This window comes from Pseudochaenichthys georgianus, chromosome 7, assembly GCF_902827115.2.
Source record: "Pseudochaenichthys georgianus chromosome 7, fPseGeo1.2, whole genome shotgun sequence".
NCBI classification, from domain to species: Eukaryota; Metazoa; Chordata; class Actinopteri; order Perciformes; family Channichthyidae; genus Pseudochaenichthys; species Pseudochaenichthys georgianus.
Window position 1 is genome coordinate 1,478,983 of NC_047509.1, and position 22,569 is coordinate 1,501,551.

Sequence of the window (22,569 nt, forward strand, 5' to 3'; positions counted from 1 at the left end):
CTCTACTTTAAAGAGTCCTCTCCTGCTGATGTCCAGGTGTATATCAGTATGTAGTGTCTCTACTTTAAAGAGTCCTCTCCTGCTGATGTTCAGGTGTATATCAGCATGTAGTGTCTCTACTTTAAAGAGTCCTCTTCTGCTGATGTTCAGGTGTATATCAGTATGGAGTGTCCTCTACTTTAAAGAGTCCTCTCCTGCTGATGTCCAGGTGTATATCAGTATGTAGTGTCTCTACATGTCTCCATGCTTTAATGTTCAAAAAGCTCTTTATTTTTCTCATACTGCCTGTGCTGCAGCACCTCTTTTCACCCTCTGTCTGAAACCAGTTGTGATTGGTCAACCGCTTGGAGATGTCCCGCCCCTGTCACGTACAATGTGAAGCAGTGGGACAGAGAGAAAGAGAAAGGATGACGAAGGTGAAGAGTCACTTCCTTCCTGTTCTGTTACATAAATCTTTCTTCGTGATGCTGCTGAAATAAACTTGTGACCCAAATTGCTACCAGAGTCAGTCTGACTTAAAGACAGGCAGCGTTAAAGGAGCAGACCGCGGTATAATGCTTCATAATGGTAACATAGAAAATGGAGAGGTGAAGGAATGAGTCCTTAAACCAGGAAATGAGTTAGCATTTTAGCACTTACTGTTCTCTCGTCTGGATGTCAATAATTTTTTGAATGTGTTTTTGCTTAGAAGCCTGAAATAAGGTCTGTGGTTAACACTAGCTGAAGATTATTTAACATTTTATTCTAAAATATGTCAGTAAAAAACCCCACTGGTGAATTTAAAAACTGCGGTTACATCTAAATGAGACTAAACGTCATCACGCCCAACATTAGCCACCTTTAGCTTAGCATTGGTGACGTGAAGTCATGTGACCGTGCTGTAGTTCCTTTATAGCCCAACTTTAGCCACCTTTAGCTTAGCGGTGGTGACGTGAAGTCATGTGACCGTGCTGTAGTTCCTTTATAGCCCAACATTAGCCACCTTTAGCTTAGCGGTGGTGATGTGAAGTCATGTGACCGTGCTGTAGTTCCTTTATAGCTCAACATTAGCCGCCTTTAGCTTAGCCATGGTGACGTGAAGTCATGTGATTGTGTTGTAGTTCCTTTATAGCCCAACATTAGCCACCTTTAGCTTAGTGGTGGTGACGTGAAGTCATGTGACCATGCTGTAGTTCCTTTATAGCCCAACATTAGCCCCCTTTAGCTTAGCGGTGGTGACGTGAAGTCATGTGACCGTGCTGTAGTTCCTTTATAGCCCAACATTAGCCACCTTTAGCTTAGCGGTGATGACGTGAAGTCATGTGACCGTGCTGTAGTTCCTTTATAGCCCAACATTAGCTTTTTACCTCTGGAGATTGCATTTACGCCTGAACTATCATCAGGTGGCGTTAATATGTGGAGATTTTTTTATTTTATACTATCTGTATTTGTACCTATAGCTCCATTGCATTGTTTACTTTATTTGTGTTGTTATGAACGTGCACAGCTGTTGTTGTAATGCTTTTATATAATAAAAACTAAAGTGTTAAAAAATATGTGGAGATCATCCTACTGAACAAAATGTGTAAGCACCATAAACTTGTTTATTTTTTGCAAAATTACATAATCCAATGGAAAGATCCCTTGGCGTTTTCTCGATGAAACCCTTGCGATGCTTACTTCTAGGTGGACCTACAACAATACATCATCACTGAGCTACGCCATACTTTCAAGTCTGCTCTTGACTTCATATATGATGTTGAAACTCCTTTATTAACATGAAATGATCCTTTTCTCCTGCAGGCGTCTTCCTGATCCCTTACATGCTGATCGTGTTTGTCGGAGGAATCCCGGTCTTCTTCCTGGAGATCGCTCTGGGACAGTTCATGAAAGCCGGCAGTATCAACGTCTGGAACATCGCTCCACTCTTTAAAGGTGCAGTACGTTTTAAAACCACAAAAACGTTGACTTTGTAGCATCTTTACAAATACAATGAAACTTGGAAGCTTACCTCAAAAACGTGACAACATTTCACACAGTAGGGAGAATTTAAGAATGGATTGAGCTCGATAATGAATTCATGAATTGTGCATCACTTGCAGCAAATATTTATATTCTGCACTTTCTTTTTGAATCACGATTAATTGTGCAGCCCTGCTATCTGCCCAGACTCTTAACAGATATTTTGCAAATGATATTTTAGCAGAAACACGGCCATAAACAAGTGTAAATCACCAGTGTGCACACATTCTTAAGGGAACAAATAAAAAGCGGCATTGACTTCTTTCAAATGAAAACCATTGACTTCCCTGTTTGAGGTCACGTTGTCTTGACTACAGGTATACATTTGTGGACGCAGTAATCAGGTGAAGGTCAGTCTGCAAACACACATTTATTTCTAAGTTTATCTGAAGTTGATTATCTGTGATATGCTGCTGTATACGTGCTTGCAGACACGGCTGGAAGATTACCAGGGAAACACACACACACACACACACACACACACACACACACACACACACACACACACACACACACACACACACACACACACACACACACACACACACACACACACACACACACACACACACACACACACACACACACACACACCTTCTTTCATGCCGCCCAATCCCTTTACATCTCTATTAGTGTTACACACACAGTGATTATCAGATGCTGGATCTTTACAGGTGACTGTTAACGACATGTGTTTTAGTGTGTGTGTCGGGGCATGTGTTTGTGTGTGTGTGTGTGTGTGTGTGTGTGTGTGTGTGTGTGTGTGTGTGTGTGTGTGTGTGTGTGTGTGTGTGTGTGTGTGTGTGTGTGTGTGTGTGTGTGTGTGTGTGTGTGTGTGTGTGTGTGTGTGTGTGTGTGTGTGTGTGTGTGTGTGTCCCTCCCCGCCCCCTTTCTTCTGACCTTTAAACCTTCAGCTGGTGTTGACACAGCTCCGCCTTCCCATTCATACAGCCTGACTTATAAGGAAACAACACCAACAGTCAACACCCCGATGATTGATCTGCTCTGAGAGCATTTAAGGCGACATTAGTTTGACCTGATTTTGTCACTCGAAGAAGATCATCATCCATAAATGGAAATATATATATATCCACTCCAAAATCGAATGGGTTCTTCCTTGGCGAATGATACACCCTTTCACCAAGTATAATTAAAATCCTAACGGACAACAAACGAAGCTAAAAACACGGCTTCTTTGACGATTGTACCAATACTAGGAGGTGTTAAATACAGAATCTGCACACGTGTGACAAGCCAACGTGGAATAAATTAAAATCCTCCATTTGTATTTCCCAAAGCTTGTGTTGCCTGGTTAGTTTCTGACCCCTCTTCTCATGTCCTCCTCAGGTCTGGGTTACGCCTCCATGGTGATAGTGTTTTTCAGCAACACCTACTACATCATGGTGTTGGCCTGGGCCTTCTACTACCTGATCAAGTCCTTTAACTCCACCCTCCCTTGGTCCACCTGCGACAACGAATGGAACACGCCCAACTGCATCGAGATCTTCCGCCACCAGGAATGCATCAACGGCTCGCTGGCCAACGATACTATCAACGGAAACATGACCTGCGCCGAACTCGCCAACGCACGGTCGCCCATCATCGAATTCTGGGAGTGAGTTCTGTTTCATTTGCCTTTGGGTTTTGGTGAACAAGTAAGCGTGGGTTAAACTGAAACTGTTGGTGTGAACAGGCCCGTACCCAGGATTTCGTAAATACCGAGGTCCAAAACATGCTAGGGGAGCTCGGGGGCAGGTCCCCCCAAAATAATGTGCGCACACAAAAGCATTTAACTCTGGGGTCAGCAGGTGAGAAACTAAAGAGGGGCTTCCACATGTGGCAGACCAGGTGTTGCTGCAGGATTTGGCACCCCCACTATAACTTCGTCCAGGGTGGTCGTACTGTCACCAACATCACACTGGTGTTTGCTGTCCCCCCTGTAGTGTGTGCACACAAAAGCATTTTACTCTGGGCTCAGCATATATTCATATATATATATATATTTAAATTATTCTTTGCCTTTCAAAAGCATCATTATTTACACAACACGAAAATAACTTAATGAAAGTATTTATTTCACCTTCCCTTATTATACATCCATGGGTACAAGTCCGAACTGCGGCGGTTTGTTGATAAATTGATGTCGTCTTCTTCTGTTTGCTTTAATGTAGGCTACTTAGTTGTGTAGCGCCCCCACTGCCAGTAAATGGAAGTACTACAAAGAACCCTGTTAATTCTGTGCAGTTATTTCACAAGTTGTATTATATACACCTCGAAAACATTACCGAGATCCGGACCTTGGTGACCTCAATGGTGTGTACGGCCATGGGTGTGATTAGTCCTGATTAGTTTGGGGTTTTATCTTGGTTCTCGGTTGGTGGGTCTTTGGGTTTCCGGGTCTTTGTTGTCTTGGGGTTGTTGAATAATTATTTACTTTAGGTGCTGGTTAGAGGGCTTTTGAGTTGAAGTAAGCTTTTGGGGAACAAGTAAGCTTGGGTGAGTTTGGTTTGGACTGGAACTGGTATTTTAATTAGTCCTGATTAATTTGGGGTTTCGTCTGGGTCTTTGGGTTTCGGTGAATGGGGCTTTGTCAGTCAAAGTCAACTTTATTGTCAATCTTTCAGTTTGTGTGTACAGACAGAGAGATCTAAATACCGATTCCTGTTTAAGTTCTGGTTCGTGGGTTTTTGCGTTGAGGGACGATAACGAATTGTTTTCCTTAGGTTCTGGTAAGTGGGTCTTTGTTGTCTTGGGGTTGTAGAATAATCATTACTTTAGGATCTGGTTAGAGGGTTTTTGAGTTGAAGTTGAGCTTTTGGAGAACAAGTAAGCTGGGTGAGTTTGGTTTGGACTGGAACTGGTATTTTAATTAGTCCTGATTAATTTGGGGTTTCATCTGGGTTTTTGGTTGGTACCTTTCATTAAGTTATTTATCACACGTTTGGAAATAACAAGAACAAAAGGTTATATAAAGCGTAAATAATTGCTAAAATGTGCATGCTAGTAAAGTCCTGCACTCAAAATCCTATTACTTACGAAGTATAAGCATAACATTTAAGCACTAACGTTAAAAGTACTTATTCTGCAAAAAGGCCAATTTTAGAACATTCATATTATTGAATTATAAATATTGATGCCATAATGTAGCTTTGTTTTCTTACAATATTTCCATCAGAGATGTAGTGGGGTAGAAGTAGAAAGTAGCATAAAATGGAACTATTCAAGTAAAGTAAAGGTTTATCAAAATTATACTTAAGTACAGCACCTGAGTAAATACTAGTACTCAATTCTGTCTATAACTAATGCTGAGAAACCTTTTTTTAAATGGAAAACAAACTTGCAAAATAGGGAACAAAACACTGTTTCCAAGACACTTCACTACAAATTGTAAATAAAATAATTATTGAATAGCTGCAGCTTTATTACAGTTTATATTTTCTTATATAAACATGCGGAGAGTTCAAACTGCAGACTGAAGACGTGACCTTCGTGTTACAGTTTAGTGTTTATCTGTCATTTCTGCAGATTATGTTTTATTGCTGCAGCAGATTAACCTCCTCCTGGTGTAAACCTCTTGATCCCGTCTGAAACACGGTGCTCTGTTCCTCACTGCTACAAAACCCCCAAAACATCAACACAGTCCACGTGGAAGCAGAGAAGGAAATAAGGCGTTGACACACTTACACAAGAAGACTTTTATCCGCAGATCCAGAAGGGCTGCTATCTTATTAAAGCAGATTTAGAAGGCTTATTGCTATCAATAAAGATTGATTAGATTTGATACAAACTCATAAAGGACTGTAAAAGGATTAGTGATCAAACTAGTTTCTGACACAACAGGTCCTGATTTTAAAGGAAAATATGGTTTTATTCTATATTTTCTTTCATGTTTACATCATTATTGAGATCATGACGACCACTTTCACTTTTAAAGGGGCCCTAATATGCTTTGTTGGATTTTCCCTGGACTGTACCGTGTTCTATAACTTTTAGTGCATGTAAATGGTCTGCAAAGGCTAAAATCCCTGTTTCCTCCTCTGTACAACACAATCCGACCACTTTTTGAACATTAAAGCATGGAAACATGTCACTATACTGATATACACCTGAACATCAGCAGGAGATGACTCTTTAAAGTAGAGACACTACATACTGATATACACCTGAACATCAGCAGGAGAGGACTCTTTAAAGTAGAGACACTACTTACTAATATACACCTGAACATCAGCAGGAGAGGACTCTTTAAAGTAGAGACACTACATACTGATATACACCTGAACATCAGCAGGAGAGGACTCTTTAAAGTAGAGACACTACTTACTAATATACACCTGAACATCAGCAGGAGAGGACTCTTTAAAGTAGAGACACTACATACTGATATACACCTGAACATCAGCAGGAGAGGACTCTTTAAAGTAGAGACACTACATACTGATATACACCTGAACATCAGCAGGAGAGGACTCTTTAAAGTAGAGACACTACATACTGATATACACCTGAACATCAGCAGGAGGGGACTCTTTAAAGTAGAGACACTAAATACTGATATACACCTGAACATCAGCAGGAGAGGACTCTTTAAAGTAGAGACACTACATACTAATATACACCTGAACATCAGCAGGAGAGGACTCTTTAAAGTAGAGACACTACATACTGATATACCCCTGAACATCAGCAGGAGAGGACTCTTTAAATAAACAGAGCACTGCTTTCACTTCCAAGTTGTGCTTGTGAACCCATATTTAAATAAACTGACATTTGATGTTTATGAATGGTGATGACAATGCCATCTACTTAACAAGACGGCAGGGATATAAACTACAATAAAAGAACATAGATAAAAATGTTTTAGATCTACCATATACATTGGGGTCAAAAAAGTATTTAGTCAGGCCACCAATTGTGCAAGTTCTCCCACTTAAAAATATGAGAGAGGCCTGTAATTTGCATCCTAGGTATACCTCAACTATGAGAGACAGAATGAGAAAAGAAAATCCAGAAAATCACATTGTCTGATTTTTAAAGCATTTATTTGCAAATGATGGTGGAAATAAGTATTTGGTCAATAACAAAAGTTCATCTCAATACTTTGTTATATACCCTTTGTTGGCAATGACAGAGGTCAAACGTTTTCTGTAAGTCTTCACAAGGTTTTCACACACTGTTGCTGGTGTTTTGGCCCATTCCTCCATGCAGATCTCCTCTAGAGCAGTGATGTTTTGGGGCTGTCGCTGGGCAACACGGACTTTCAACTCCCTCCAAAGATTTTCTATGGGGTTGAGATCTGGAGACTGGCTAGGCCACTCCAGGACCTTGAAATGCTTCTTACGAAGCCACTCCTTCGTTGCCCGGGCGGTGTGTTGGGATCATTGTCATGCTGAAAGACCCAGCCACGTTTCATCTTCAATGCCCTTGCTGATGGAAGGAGGTTGTCCAAAATCTCACGATACATGGCCCCATTCATTCTTTCCTTTACACGGATCAGTCGTCCTGGTCCCTTTGCAGAAAAACAGCCCCAAAGCATGATGTTTCCACCCCCATGTTTCACAGTAGGTATGGTGTTTTTGGATGCACCTCAGCATTCTTTCTCCTCCAAACACGTCTAGTTGAGTTTTTACCAAAAAGTTCTATTTTGGTTTCATCTGACCATATGACATTCTCCCAATCCTCTTCTGGATCATCTAAATGCTCTCTAGCAAACTTCAGACGGGCCTGGACATGTACTGGCTTAAGCAGGGGGACACACGTCTGGCACTGCAGGATTTGAGTCCCTGGCGGCGTAGTGTGTTTACTGATGGTAGCCTTTGTTACTTTGGTCCCAGCTCCCTGCAGGTCATTGACTCGGTCCCCCCCGTGTGGTTCTGGGATGTTTGCTCACTGTTCTTGTGATCATGTTGACCCCACGGGGTGAGATCTTGCGTGGAGCCCCAGATCGAGGGAGATTATCAGTGGTCTTGCATGTCTTCCATTTTCTAATAATTGCTCCCACAGTTGATTTCTTCACACCAAGCTGCTTACCTATTGCAGATTCAGTCTTCCCAGCCTGGTGCAGGTCTACAGTTTGTTTCTGGTGTCCTTTGACAGCTCTTTGGTCTTGGCCATAGTGGAGTTTGGAGTGTGACTGTTTGAGGTTGTGGACAGGTGTCTTTTATACTGATAACGAGTTCAAACAGGTGCCATTAATACAGTTAACGAGTGGAGGACAGAGGAGGTTCTTAAAGAAGAAGTTACAGGTCTGTGAGAGCCATACATCTTGTTTGTTTGTAGGTGACCAAATACTTATTTTACCGAGGAATTTACCAATTAATTCATTAAAAATCCTACAATGTGATTTCCTGGATTCTTTCCCCCCATTCGTGTCTCTCATAGTTGAAGTGTACCTAGGGTGAAAATTACAGGCCTCTCATCTTTTTAAGTGGGAGAACTTGCACACAATTGGTGGCTGACTAAATACTTTTTGCCCCACTGTATACTTTGGACTCCCACTTGCACACGGGACATGTCAAAATAAGTATTAACTCATGTGTGAATTCAACTAGTCCTTTTATCTCGTTTATCATTTTCCTATGTTTCTTGTTTACACTGTTACTACTGTTGAACTTGACCTCTCCTGTGCTTCACTTTCATGCCTCTGTTGACACCTGGATTCCCGATTGGGATCAATAAAGGGTTTCTTATCTTATCGGTGATGTTAACCTTTATTTTCTCTCCGCGCAGGAACAAGGTGTTGAACATCTCCTCAGGTCTGGGGGAAACTGGAGAGTTTAACTGGGAGATGATGTTGTGTCTGATTGCCGTCTGGGTCATGGTTTACTTCTGTGTTTGGAAGGGAGTCAAATCCACTGGGAAGGTACACACACATTTCATCTTTTGCTGACAATAAATTACGTTTATTTATGTATTTTATACTGTTCCTGACAAATGTAAGAACATTTATTAGGACACTTCTATGCTATTTCCAGTCCTCTGAATCACCCCTCACTACTTCCAGTGATGCAAAAAGGTCTTGTGTTGTATTAGTTATAATCTAAGCACACTGCATGCACTACACAACACAAATATTTGATATCAAAAGTAAAATCCTTGGAACTGTAATTTATTCTCCAAATGTATCCCAAGGTTCGCGACCTTTAGGGAGGTTACTCCCAACAAGATATTGAATACAATAATATAAACACATTTTACTATCTTATAAGTAGTATAAATAACAAATAATTTAGTGTTATTAAATAAAGAAAATGTTCAAGTTAATGAGGACCTATCAGGCTAAATGCACTTTTTTGATGTCTTTTATACATAAACATGTCACGGTGTGTCAGGGAACTCACGCAGCGTCAGAAAATAAAACCCTCTCTCTTTTCCTCCATCATCTTTTAAAACGTGGGGTACACGAGCGGATACACATTTTCTGCCGAATACGTAATTTCGGATGGGTGGACCCACAGAGAGTTGCTATCAGAAACAATGCCTGACGTGTTATTGGACGTAATCTCGTCTTTGTTTACATTAGCAGCCTCGCTAACACTCAGAGCTAACCTGTACTGGGAGAGCGCATGTGTTTAAAAGCAGGAAATAAAACTCACCTTGTGATAAACCTGAGAGAGAAAAGGCATTTGAGCTCCATACTGTTTTTGTTTTTTTCAAGTTAAGGACCCAAAATCCGCGTTTCTCTAACAGGACTGGAATAGAGGGATATGAGGGATTTCTAAAATGCATGATCTGTTTGTATTTTAAGCAAAACACATCATAGACATGTTTTTATATATTTGTATATATCTGAGACCCATAATATATGCCTAAGAATAGCATGATAGGTGACCTTTAAAATAATTCCTGGAAAATGGTAAATGTGTTTTCATTCAAGCAGAATGAATGAATAAATAATAATCCTATCCTTAATGAAACTACACATTCCTCCAAAAACAACAATTACATTTTTCTTAATATAATATTATTTTTAGTTTTCAGTTCATTTTTCAAATCTGTTTGGTGAAGCTTTTGAATTAAAGGTGCAAACAAATTATAATAATATGTATATATATAATATTAATAGTTATAACATTTTTGAGGACTATTAATAAATTACCCTTTAGGGGGCCTAATTTGAGATGAGTCCCCATAATGTTGTTGTGTTACCGGGTCCCCACAATGTCATTAAACAAGAACAACCATACCAGTTTGTGAAATGAGCAACAGCTGGGGTTACAAAACACAGCTGAATGTCAAGAGGTCACCTGACAGCTGACTGATCTGTACAGCTACATCATGTCAATAGCAGAGACAATGTAAACCAAACCACACATCTGCTGTCAGCCTGTCCATGCCTTCTGTTTGATTCAGTTTATTTTAAGGTTTTTATAACTGCCTCCCAAAAAAATGGAATTAAAAAAAATTGATTTGGTAGGTTTTCAGCACATCTGAGGTTCAGAATACAAAATACTTTAGTGTCTTGTGTTTGCTTATCGTCTTACCTTTCCATAAACACGTTGGCTTATTCTAAAAAAAAAAAGATATGTTCCCTAAAAAATCCAACCATCAAATGAGTGTAAAGGAAAGAGACAGAAAAGCTGTGATTCACTGAGTGTGGTTGTGTGTGTGTGTGTTTGTGTGTGTGTGTGTGGTGTGTGTGTGTGTGTGTGTGTGTTTCATTGGCTCATGACGATGACCATTGTACACACTGCTGTCACATGGCAGGACTAAGCGTTGCCCTGACTACGGCAGGGGGGGTGGCGCTCAGTGAGGTGGCGCTCTGTGATTGGTCGTCCTGAGGGAGGGCAGACTGCAGTGGGACGTGACTGAGAGTCACACACTCAGAAATACCTGCTACTGTACTGTATAAATACCCTGCACTGTGTGTGTGTGTGTGTGTGTGTGTGTGTGTGTTGTGTGTGTGTGTGTGTGTGTGTGTGTGTGTGTGTGTGTGTGTGTGTGTGTGTGTGTGTGTGTGTGTGTGTGTGTGTGTGGTGTGTGTGGTGTGTGTGTGTTTCTGGTCTCAATACAAACCAAACAGAGTTCACACGGCTCTCAGTCCCAACAGAACACTTATTGTTGACGGTCAGCAGGAGGCTGAAAGATGAGTGTTGGAGAGACAGAGGGGCGAGAGACAGCAGGGGAGAGAGAGGGAGAGAGAGAAAGAGAGAGACAGAGGGGCGAGAGACAGCAGGGGAGAGAGAGAAAGAGAGAGACAGAGGGGTGAGAGACAGAGGGGAGACAGAGGGGTGAGAGACAGCAGGGGAGACAGAGAAAGAGAGACAGCAGGGGAGAGAGAGGGGAGAGAGAAAGAGAGAGACAGAGGGGCGAGAGACAGCAGGGGAGACAGAGGGGCGAGAGACAGCAGGGGAGACAGAGAAAGAGAGAGACAGAGAGGCGAGAGACAGCAGGGGAGAGAGAGAAAGAGAGAGACAGAGGGGCGAGAGACAGCAGGGGAGACAGAGGGGCGAGAGACAGCAGGGGAGACAGAGAAAGAGAGAGACAGAGAGGCGAGAGACAGCAGGGGAGAGAGAGGGGAGAGAGAGAAAGAGAGAGACAGAGGGGCGAGAGACAGCAGGGGAGACAGAGAGAGAGAGTTCATTCATAAAGCTGCTCCAATAGATTAATGTCAGCTGGAAAAACAGCTTTAGAATATCTTATGACTTTTAAAAGAAAACCTAATCATGTATGTTAAGCGCTTTGAGCACCAGGAAAAGCACTATATAAATTAAATGTAATATTATTATGTAATTAATTAAAGCTGCATTGAAATATTGTTTTTTGTGTAAAATCTGAAACAAATCCATACTATATAAACAACTATATATTAAACCTAATTTTACTACAAAGTTGCATACGGCGTATCTTGAAAACAAGATTTTAAGAGTCCCTATTATGGTTGTTTGTTCCTCTGTGATATAACCATCAAATATAAAGAGTGGAAACTGTTATTAAAGCCGATCGGTCATTTAAATAAAGCAAAACAATTAAAAATATTTAAAATAAAGGAGAAGTGTTCTGCTATATGATAAATTTTCAAACTCGTTTTTATTTACATTGTAAATACTTTAAAAGTTAGAAACGGATCATTGCAATCATTTTTACGTTCAACCACAATGACTCAACCACCTCAGTGTTGTCATTGTGTGTGTGAGGCTGCTGTGCGGGTGTGTGTGTGTGTGTGAGGCTGTGTGTGTGAGGCTGTGTGTGTGTGTTTTAAACTGAGGGTGTGTGAGATTCGTATAAAAATGTCCTCAGCTGTGAGATGACTGAAACTCGACTCCACCTGGGACCAGACACTCTCCATGGTGCTGAAACTGCACATTTCTGTGTGTGTGTGTGTGTGTGTGTGTGTGGTGTGTGTGTGTGTTGTGTGTGTGTGTGGTGTGTGTGTGTGTGTGTGTGTGTGTGTGTGTGTGTGTGTGTGTGTGTGTGTGGTGTGTGTGTGTGTGTGTGTGTGTGTGTGTGTGTGTGTGTGTGTGTGTGTGTGTGTGTGTGTGGGGTGTGTGTGTGTGGGTGTGTCAGTGTGTGTGTCTGTCAGTCACAGCAGGTTTCATCTGCTTTTGTTTCCTCACATCAGGTTCATGTTTGCTTTCCTTCTCACGGTTGTTTTTTAAAACCTGATTCTCATGATGGAGCCTCAGCCTTTCTCTTTCCCCCTCTGGGCCAGTGGTGTTGACTTACTGTCATAATGAGGAGGTTAAAGGTGGGAGAGGAGGGACCAACTGATGATACATACCATTTAATTATGATTTAAGTGTTTCTTTTTCCAAAATAAAGGGAATTGCAACAATTGACATGTTTAAATTGAATGATGCCAAAGTGCAGAGGAAAACAATTACTAATTAAACATCAGCTGCAACTCTCACTACTTTTAAATCCAGGCTGAAGACTTTTCTTTTTGCCGCTGCTTTTAATTGAACTATCTATATCTTAAACCGCACTGTAACTTTTATTTGTGTATTTTAATGTTTATTTTATTATCTCTGCCTTTTAATGCCATTTTCTTAATGTCTTTCATTTATGTAAAGCACTTTGAATTGGCTTGTGTTGAAAGGTGCTATTAAAAAAACGTGCCTTGCCTCGCTATTAAATCAAGATGTTTTGTGTGTGTGTGTGTGTGTGTGTGTGTGTGTGTGTGTGTGTGTGTTTCAGATTGTGTACTTCACGGCGACCTTCCCCTACGTCGTCCTCATCATCCTGCTGGTGCGAGGCGTCACACTTCCTGGAGCGTACGACGGCATCATGTTCTACATCAAACCTGATTGGTCCAAACTGTGGGAAGCTCAGGTCAGTGCGGGTTTACTGCTGCCCTGAATCCTGACTCTCAGGGAAAACCTGGTGCCAGAACCAGAACCAAACCAGAGTCTGAAATCACTCATAACTAACTATAGAGAGATATCACCGTGTTGTAATGCAGGCCCTATGCATAGTGAGAATTAGACTGTTTTTAACACAGAAATAAGACATAAACTCGCCGCCTGGAAAACAACGCAGAGGGAATAAAACCTTAAAATGTGTATTTTTTTATTGTAAAATTGTGACATTTTTTATTAGAAGATGATGATACAAAACAAATTCTAAAATATTTTCAAAAACTCAGAAATCAAATGAAATAAAGCAGCAGGAAAAGACGACCATGAGCACAAACGCTTTAGGCCCATTAAGAGCGTCTTTAATTGTGTCTATAATGAGAAGATGAAGCTTCATTATTGTAAATAATAGCAGGAAAGAAGTAAATGGAGGAGGAAATTAACCTTACAAATTGATAAATAGATTCATGAAATATAGGGTTAATAAATAAACAAAACTCTGTCCTGCCCTTGTTCCTATCTGTGTCTTGGTCTCAGTGTTACTCCAGAAGTCTTGAACATATAAAAAGTTATACAGTAAAAAGCCCCGATGTTGAGCTGAGCAGTGAATGCCTCACTCTCCTGTGACCTCTGACCTCTGACCTCTCTCCAGGTTTGGATCGACGCCGGCACTCAGATCTTCTTCTCGTACGCCATCGGCCTCGGAGCGCTGACGGCTCTGGGGAGCTACAACCGCTTCAACAACGACTGCTACAAGTACGAGTTTACGTTTTTACCTCCTTTATCAACCGTTTACTGTGGCTGTGAGGGGGTGCGGTCGTCTTTCAACCAGAAGGTTGTGGGTTCGATTCCCAGCAGCCAACATGTCGATGTATCCTTGGGCGAGATACTTAACCCTGAGATTGAATGTGTGTGAATGTTAGTTCCTAGGCTAAGGTACACTGCTGTGTGAATGGGTGAATGACTAGGGCTGTACCCAAATATCCGAATATTAGTTCATTGGAGTACTATTCGGATATTCGTTTTTTTTAATTTATTGAAATCTCCAATAATGCAAGGCAAGTTTATTTATTATTTACTTTCTGCGTCTTTATATGTAGATATTACTTTTTCTCCGTTAATCTCCGTCACGTTGTTTCCATAGCAACATCAACTTCCTGTCAACAGCGCTAACTCTCCTTCCAAATAAAAGCATGTCCATACAAAATAGGAAGCCAAGCCAAATTACACTTAAGACATATGCAACTGCAATGAAAAGTAACAAACACAATGCGATATCCTTTTCAATTTCAAAGAACACAAATTGGGTTACATTAACAAATAACTATAAAACAACAATACTATAGAATAACAAAATGAATGCCGTGAATAAACCGAAATACACGTGTTGAAGCGGTCCGCTGCTGATTACTACGCAACCCCCCCTCGCGTGGGCCGAATATTCGAATATTCACACCTTTAATTAAGGATGAATAAAAAACAGGTTTGAAATCATTCCAATGCATAGCCTACTCTAGGACAGTAACCAAACATATCGTTTAAAACTGGAGATATTATATATTGGGTTACTGGGTTATTGGTTATGTTCACATACTTATTTGATTATTAAATGTAAACCGATCTTTTTCAGATGGGTGTTTTAGAGTTGTACCCCCTAGACCTAGTCTCTAGTAATTGTGTGCTCAAAGTGCACCAGATTGAAGCATTTTACTTTAAAATGTTAAAACAAATCTTTCCGGGGGGGGGGGGGGCATACCCCCGGACCTCCCAGAGGATGTGACGTCCACACCCCAATTAAAACATGTTCATACAATAATGAATACATTTAAAACCTTTATGTATATAACCAACATGTCAATACGTTTCAGTTGTTGTAGTGTATAGGTCTTTTGTAGAGATTTTTTATTTATTCGTTATATATTTTGCTTGGAGGGGGGGGGGGGCACCACATCATAATGTCGCAGAGGGCAACAAAATGTCTAGGGCCGGCCCTGGTAAGACCCTCATCATGTGTGAAGCTTTCATCTTCGTGATGATGCATTTTCCAGCTGATCAACGAGGCGTTTTAAAGACTTTGTTTATCTGAAGAACAAGGAGAGCTTTCTGAACGAGAAAAGGAACACTTCATCCTTCAGTTGATCAAACAACTCTCAGATTATTGTAGTGGAGCAAACAGTAGAATATCTACCATTGAGATACTTTGGAGTAGAAGTTGCATCAATGGAAATATTCCAGTAAAGTAGAAGTATCTGAAACTTTAACTTGATCTCAAACGTTACCGTGATGTACAACTACTTCCCATCACTGAAGATGTCACAATATAATAAATGTTCAGACTGGTTTTTAAACTTGAAATGAAAACACCCCAAGTGAAATAAATCAATAATACTAATATACACCTCATTGATACGGCAGTTGCATTAAGCATAACTGGGAAAATCAGCATTAAAACATTTTTGTAACACCGATCCACTGATTTGATTAATTTTGTACTTTTTTTGTACTTCTTCTTACAATTATTTTGTTATTTTTCAGTACGAATAACGTGTATAATATCTATGTTTTACATTTGAAATGTTATGAGTGATTTATTGCCATTCACTTTTCCTTTTTGAGGTGAATTCTAGCTCGACTTCACAGTACGGCAAAGCACTTGTTGATGCCTTTCTTTGTCTGTAATGTGCTTTATTGTCCATAATCATATCTTATCCCTCCCCCCTCCCCCGTCCCCCCGTCTCGCCTGTCCTGCAGAGATGCGTTTGTTCTGGCGATGATAAACAGCGGGACGAGTTTCTTCGCCGGCTTCGTGGTGTTTTCTATTCTGGGCTTCATGGCTAACCGAGCAGGGAGTTCACATCTCACAGGTCGCTGAATCAGGTAAAACATGAAGTACAAACCCAGCTGTTCCTCTCACACACACCCACACACACACACACACACACACACACACAACACACACACACACACACACCAACACATCACACACACAACACACACACACCACACAACACACACACACAACACACACACACACACACACACACACACACACACTATGTATCTCTTTCTCGTGAGGAAAGACAGATATCGTGGCTTTCAGCAGCTCCAATTAGTTTCCTGAATGCCTTTAAACCTCAGAGGCCGAACAAAAGCCCTTTCTCTCAGTCGAGGGTCAGCGCTCCCGCACAGGAGGATCACACTGGAAATATTCGGGGCCATTTGGCTGAATTTGTTATTTTTTATTATATTTCCACCACCCACATAAGACAATAAAACACGCATAAAAAGAAATCTGAGAAGCCACAGGGTTATACAAGGAGCTCCTCTAGAAGAAAAGCGTTTTAAAAGTATTTAAACACGTTCCTTAAAAGAGACAAAAACAGAAACGGACATAGAATTGGTTAAAAGCCCAAATAAGCAACCATTTTGTCAGTTTTTATACCGGGTATTTGCTGATTGAAGTTTGAAACCTTTTGCGCAACAAAACCTCTGAGGAGAGCTGCTTCCTGAAAGTCCTGAACATGTTTTTTTTTTATCATGATTTCGGGGAAATAATGTCCTGCACAATGAGTTCTCTCACTGTGAGGCGTTTGAGTACAATAGGAACATTTCACAAGTAGAACAGAGAGTTGTGTGTGTGGTGTGTGTGTGTGTGGTGTGTGTGTGTGTGGTGTGGTGTGTGTGTGTGTGTGTGTGGTGTGTGTGTGTGTGGTGTTGTGTGTGTTGTGTGTGTGGTGTGTGTGTTAGTGTGTGTGTGGTCGTGTGTGTGTGTGTGTGTGTGTGTGGTGTGTGTGTTGTGTGTGTGTGTGTGTGTGTGTGTGTGTGTGTGTGTGTTTCTCTCTTGTGCGCCCCAGCTTTGGTTGAGCGACCTTCTCACTCCCGGACCTTCCGTCTTCACCCGTCTTCCATTTACCTTCCCTCACCTCTGTAGAAACCTGGACCTCATGAGTTTTGCGATCAGGTGTTCGCAGATCACCCTGTGTGTGTGGTGTGTGTGTGTGTGTGTGTGTGTGTGTGTGTGTGTGTGTGTTGTGTGTGTGTGTGTGTGCTGCAGCACATGACGACGTGACATCACAAACTCCCGGTTATATTTAGTGGCTCCACAGAAGGCCTCGCGCTGCAGAGCTCAAGGATTCACGTTCCTCTCGTAAATTAATTTATTCTCTCGTCCTTTGTTCACTCGTTCTTCGCCCTCCATCCCGCGAGCTGCTACTTCAGAGCGAGTCTGCCTTTGAATAAAACGTCTCGTGCGTCAGACTGCTGAGTGAGGCGGCAGGGAGCAGTGTTAAATAAAATAGCCTCGTGCACCTCTGACTTATGGCGTTAATGACAGGGATTAAGTGTGTGTGTGTGTGTGTGTGTGTGTGTGTGTGTGTGTGTGTGTGTGTGTGTGTGTGTGTGTGTGTGTGTGTGTGTGTGTGTGTGGCAGCAGTGTTATGACATGTATCTTTTTCTTTTAATCTCTTTGCAAAAGGAACAAAAGTAAATCCAATGTACTCTACTGATACGTTTACATTGGTTTAAAGTATTAGTGTGTGTGTGTGTGTGTGTGTGTGTGTGAGAGTGTGTCTGTGTGTTTTGTGAGGCCCTCACCTTATTTCATGGGAATTAGCAGTGGGTGTAGTGCTGTTGTAAATGTGCGTAATGCTCCTTTAATTTCAGGACTCAGCAGGACAGTTTAAATGTTAAATTAAATTCACTGTACACTTTACACATGGAGTTGCTGATTGGATAACACACCTGTCAATCAAGACACACATGTTACATGCAAAGGTTTAAAGGGTCAGCTCAGATATATTTACACACACACACACACACACACACACACACACACACACACACACACACACACACACACACACACACACACACACACACACACACACACACATATTTAATTAATGTCGTAGCATATCAGCCAGCGTTGCTCTCATCCGCTCAGTGTTGACTTCCGGTGTGGTGTGTGTGTGTGTGTGTGTGTGTGTGTGTGTGTGTGTGTGTGTGTGTGTGTGTGTGTGTGTGTGTGTGTGTGTGTGTGTGTGTGTGTGTGTGTGTGTGTGTTGTGTGTGTGTGTGTGTGTGTGTGTGTGTGTGTGTGTGTGTGTGTGTGTGTGTGTGTGTGTGTGTTTCAGGTCCAGGTCTGGCCTTCATTGCGTACCCGAAGGCGGTGACGCTGATGCCGGTGGCTCCTCTGTGGGCCGCGCTCTTCTTCTTCATGCTGCTGCTGCTGGGACTTGACAGTCAGGTCAGGAAACAGTCGAAATTCACTTCTTGTACGACATACGCTAACGCTTTGGCCACTTTATGATGTCATAACGATGTTTTGTGTAACCATTAGCCAATCAGCAACCAAGGTACCCCCCCCCCCCCCCCCCCCTTATCACCTGAATCTCTCCTAGAGCACCATTGAGTTCTTTGTAACCAAATCTCTCTCAGAGGGGCGTGGGGAGGGGCTCCTTATTTTCATCTAAAGTCACAGACAGAGAATCAGCACTTTGGAAACAGGGCTGAAACAGAGGGGATTATGGGTAATGCTGCAATGATCTGTTTGGAGTTTCAGCCAATCAGAGACAGGCTCTGGATATATCTGAGACCTGGGATACATTGATGAAGAACAGTATAACAGGGGACCTTTAAGATAAGAAGTACTTTTTTGATCCCAATTTGGGAAATAAAGCAAGTTATTATTCAAGTATGTGAGGGAAGGAATAGTAAACATTAAACTGAATATATAAAGTGTCATGTCTCTCATGTCTCTCATGTGTTGTATTGACCTGTGTCTCCTCGTCTCCAGTTCGTGGGCGTGGAGGGCTTCGTGACGGGAATCCTGGACCTGTTTCCTGGGAAAAGCCAATTCCGCTACAAAAGGGAAATCTCTGTGGCCGTGTGCTGCCTGCTGTGCTTCATCATCGACCTCTCCATGGTGACACAGGTACGCAACAACCCTCTGGTTCCACGGATATTCAAAACAAACGATTAGAGAAACTGCCTTTTTCGTTTAGAAGGAGTAGCAAGAAAAGTAAATGCAGAGATTTGCAGTTATGACAAACTAACTAGTAGCTGAAACAAAAGGTGGTTAATTGGTTACATTTGGTGTCAAAATACTTCGTTTATCCTGAAGGAACTTGGGTTTTGCTTCATATTGGAATAAATAAATAAAAGAGAAATCATGTATATATAATTATATAAACATAAGAAGTTCAATTAAAGATTGCATTAACAAGATAATATTAAATAAACATGAGAATGAGAAAAAAAACGATAAAACACAATACAAATATGTATATAAACATGAGAAGTACAATGTGAAATGTGCACATTGAATTGCAACTACATTAAAGGTCACCCATCATGCTCTTTGTAGGCAACAGCATGGGTCTCAGATAAATACAAATATATACAAAACATGTCCATTACCTCATTCACACCAACGCAACTCCGGTTCAAGCTCCGTGCTAGAGCTTTTCAGGTTCAGAACCGGTTCTTCGGTTTAGCTCCGGCTCTTTTCACACCGCCCAGAGTCCGACTGGTGCTGCGTCGTCGTTTGCGTCATGACGTAAGCGTTTGCTTCATAAAGCCAAACCTCGCGGAAACCCCTCACAGCTCACAACAACAACAACAACAACAACAACAATGGCCGATTGTGCTCCAGCTTCCTCTGCACCTCTTCGGAAGACCAGATTCCCAGTAGGTAGCTGGTCTCTTCAGTGGACCACTGCTGCTTGTTAAGTTTCTCCATCGTTGTGTACAAACTGGATAAAACGCAAGCTTTTTGTTGTTGTTCAGGAGTTGACCCCGCCCCTGCCCCCGCCTCGACGTAAGCGTGTATGTGGTGCTTTTGCTCTGGCCAGACAATTTGTTGGTGCTTGAAACGAACCGGATCCCGGAGCTAAGAGGCGGCTCCGCTGCGGTGTGAACAGGAAAACACGGTGCTTTTCAAGCTCCAGCTCCGAACCGGCCCCGAAACACCGTTGGTATGAATGAGGTCTATGAAGTGTTTTGCTCCAAACACCAAACAGATCATTCTAGCCGTGCCTCATATCCCTCTATTTCACTTCCTGTTTCTAAAGTGCTGATTCTGGGTATAAAGCTTTAAAAAATAAAAAGGAGGGGTCTGAGCTCATGCGGGGCCTTCTCTCTTGCCGGTTATACCACAAGGTGAGTTCCTTTTTACTTCCTGCTTCTTCACACACATGCTCTCCAGCACAGGTTAGCTCTGAGTGCTAGCGATGCTAATGTAAACACCGACCATATTACGTCCAAAACAGTCGGGCATTATTTCTGATAGCAACTTTCTGATTGGCCCGTGGGTCCACATTTCAGATGTTACGTCATATCGGACGCAAATCTGGATCAGCTCCGTTGTTCCCCGTTTTTAGAGATTTGGGTACGGAGGAAAAGAGAGAGGGTTTTATTTTCTGACGCTGCGTGAGTTCCCCGACCCACCGGGGACATCAAAAATAGAAGACATCAAAAAGTGCATTTTGCATGATAGGTCCCCTTTAATGTTCAAATATAAGCAATGTGTATTAATATGCTGTGCAACAACACACATCAGATATGCAATATGTTAGATTTGATAGTCTTTTCTCTATAGTGTTTTATACTCTATGTTATTACTCAGGAAAGTGAATGAAGTAGTGTGGGTAATACATCATTGTAGTAAGGCAAGGCAAGTTTATTTATATAGCACCTTTCAACACAAGGCAATTCAAAGTTTTTGTTTTGGTGTTGTTTTGTTTCTTTCCGTTAACCGTCAAGTGGGAAATAAGTTGGTTTTTTTGTGTGTTTCTCGTAGTATCCTAAGATACTGTTATGTTTGCCTGTGAAAAAAAAAAAAAAAAAAAAAATCATTATTATGAAGGGCAGACGATCTATTTGTATTTATTTGTTTTTTTAGAAAGGGGCAACGACAAGATGTTATTCTTCTCCCTGCTCCTTTGGTGGAGTCATGTTTTATGGCAATTGTTGTACATTTGGTTTTGCGTACCATGAGCGGGACAAATAAAAATGAAATGAAAGTGCTTTACAAAAAATGAAAGACATTAAGAAAATGGCATTTAAAATCAGTCATTAAAAAGAAAAGCTAATAAAAGAAACATTAAAAGAAAAAATACATGGATAAAAGTTACAGTGCAGTAGTTCAATTAAAAGCAGCGGCAAAAAGAAAAGTCTTTGATTCCAAATGTAATGGAGTCGAAGTATCCAGACTCAAACTCACAATGTACATTTATATTTAATATTCCACACACTCAACGTATTTAATATCCTACTTTATATTGTATTTACTTCAATAGTGTTTTATTTGTCAGACATGCTTTTAATCTTCACGGTCAACTTGCTGTTTGATTTCTCTTTTGAGATGTTTACATTTTTGAATAGTTGATTTCTATTGCTTTAATGTCTACGTATGTGCAAAGCCTTGTTTTTGATGCTGCTGCAACGCAAACAAATCCCAAATGTGGATCAATAAATGAAATAGAAATACTACCTCATTGTAAACACTTGAGTAAATGTACTTGTTGCATCCACCGGGACTACTTGTATACTTCCTCTTGTCTATTGCAGTCTCTGTGCTTTGTAATGCTGCAAACTCCCATGTTGTGACCAGAGACTGTGAATATAAGGTTGTGACACTTACAGGGTTCTTCTTACGGTCATTACAAACCTGGGGAAGTCATGGAAATTCTAAAAGCTAATTCAAGGCCCTGGAAAAATTATGAAAAACAATATTTTCCCCAAAGTTTTGGAAAGTCATGGAAATGTAACTAAAGTTGCATCAAATATAATTTATATTTGATCTAATCGCCGAAATAGTAACACTATAATTATAATAAATACTGTGTCGTATAGTAATGAAATTAAAATGGCATTTAGCCGACGAGGTGTTTTGCTGGTGAGAGATTTGAGTTGCTTTAGCGTGAAGCTAGCTGTTGGATTTGTTTCCTGTTCCATGTTCAAATAAACCATTTTCAGTGGTACGCTGAGAAAGAGTCATGTTTTTGGTCGTGGGCATTTAGGTAAAGGTCCTGGAGAAGTGTGTGAACCCTGCACTAAGGATGCTCTTATTTACATGTTTGTATTTGTACATCTCTCTCTCTTGATGTCTGCAGGCGGGGATGTACGTCTTCCAATTATTTGACTATTATTCAGCCAGTGGGATGAGTCTGTTGTGGCAAGCATTCTGGGAATGCATAGTAGTTGCCTGGGTCTACGGTATGTCACACACACACACACACACACACACACACACACACACACACACACACACACAC

General features: G+C 41.2%; 1 protein-coding gene across 1 annotated transcript in view; it reads left to right on the forward strand.

Moving 5' to 3' along the window:
* The window catches only part of slc6a8 (solute carrier family 6 member 8), a 51,965-nt gene that overhangs the window by 20,562 nt on the left and 8,834 nt on the right, over positions 1–22,569 (forward strand). Inside the window, 10 exon segments of the mRNA XM_034086809.2 lie at positions 1,783–1,914; positions 3,349–3,616; positions 8,731–8,863; positions 13,138–13,272; positions 13,948–14,051; positions 16,047–16,134; positions 16,136–16,172; positions 18,427–18,539; positions 19,089–19,226; positions 22,408–22,510. Of these exon segments, the coding sequence (XP_033942700.1) occupies positions 1,783–1,914; positions 3,349–3,616; positions 8,731–8,863; positions 13,138–13,272; positions 13,948–14,051; positions 16,047–16,134; positions 16,136–16,172; positions 18,427–18,539; positions 19,089–19,226; positions 22,408–22,510 (1,251 nt within the window).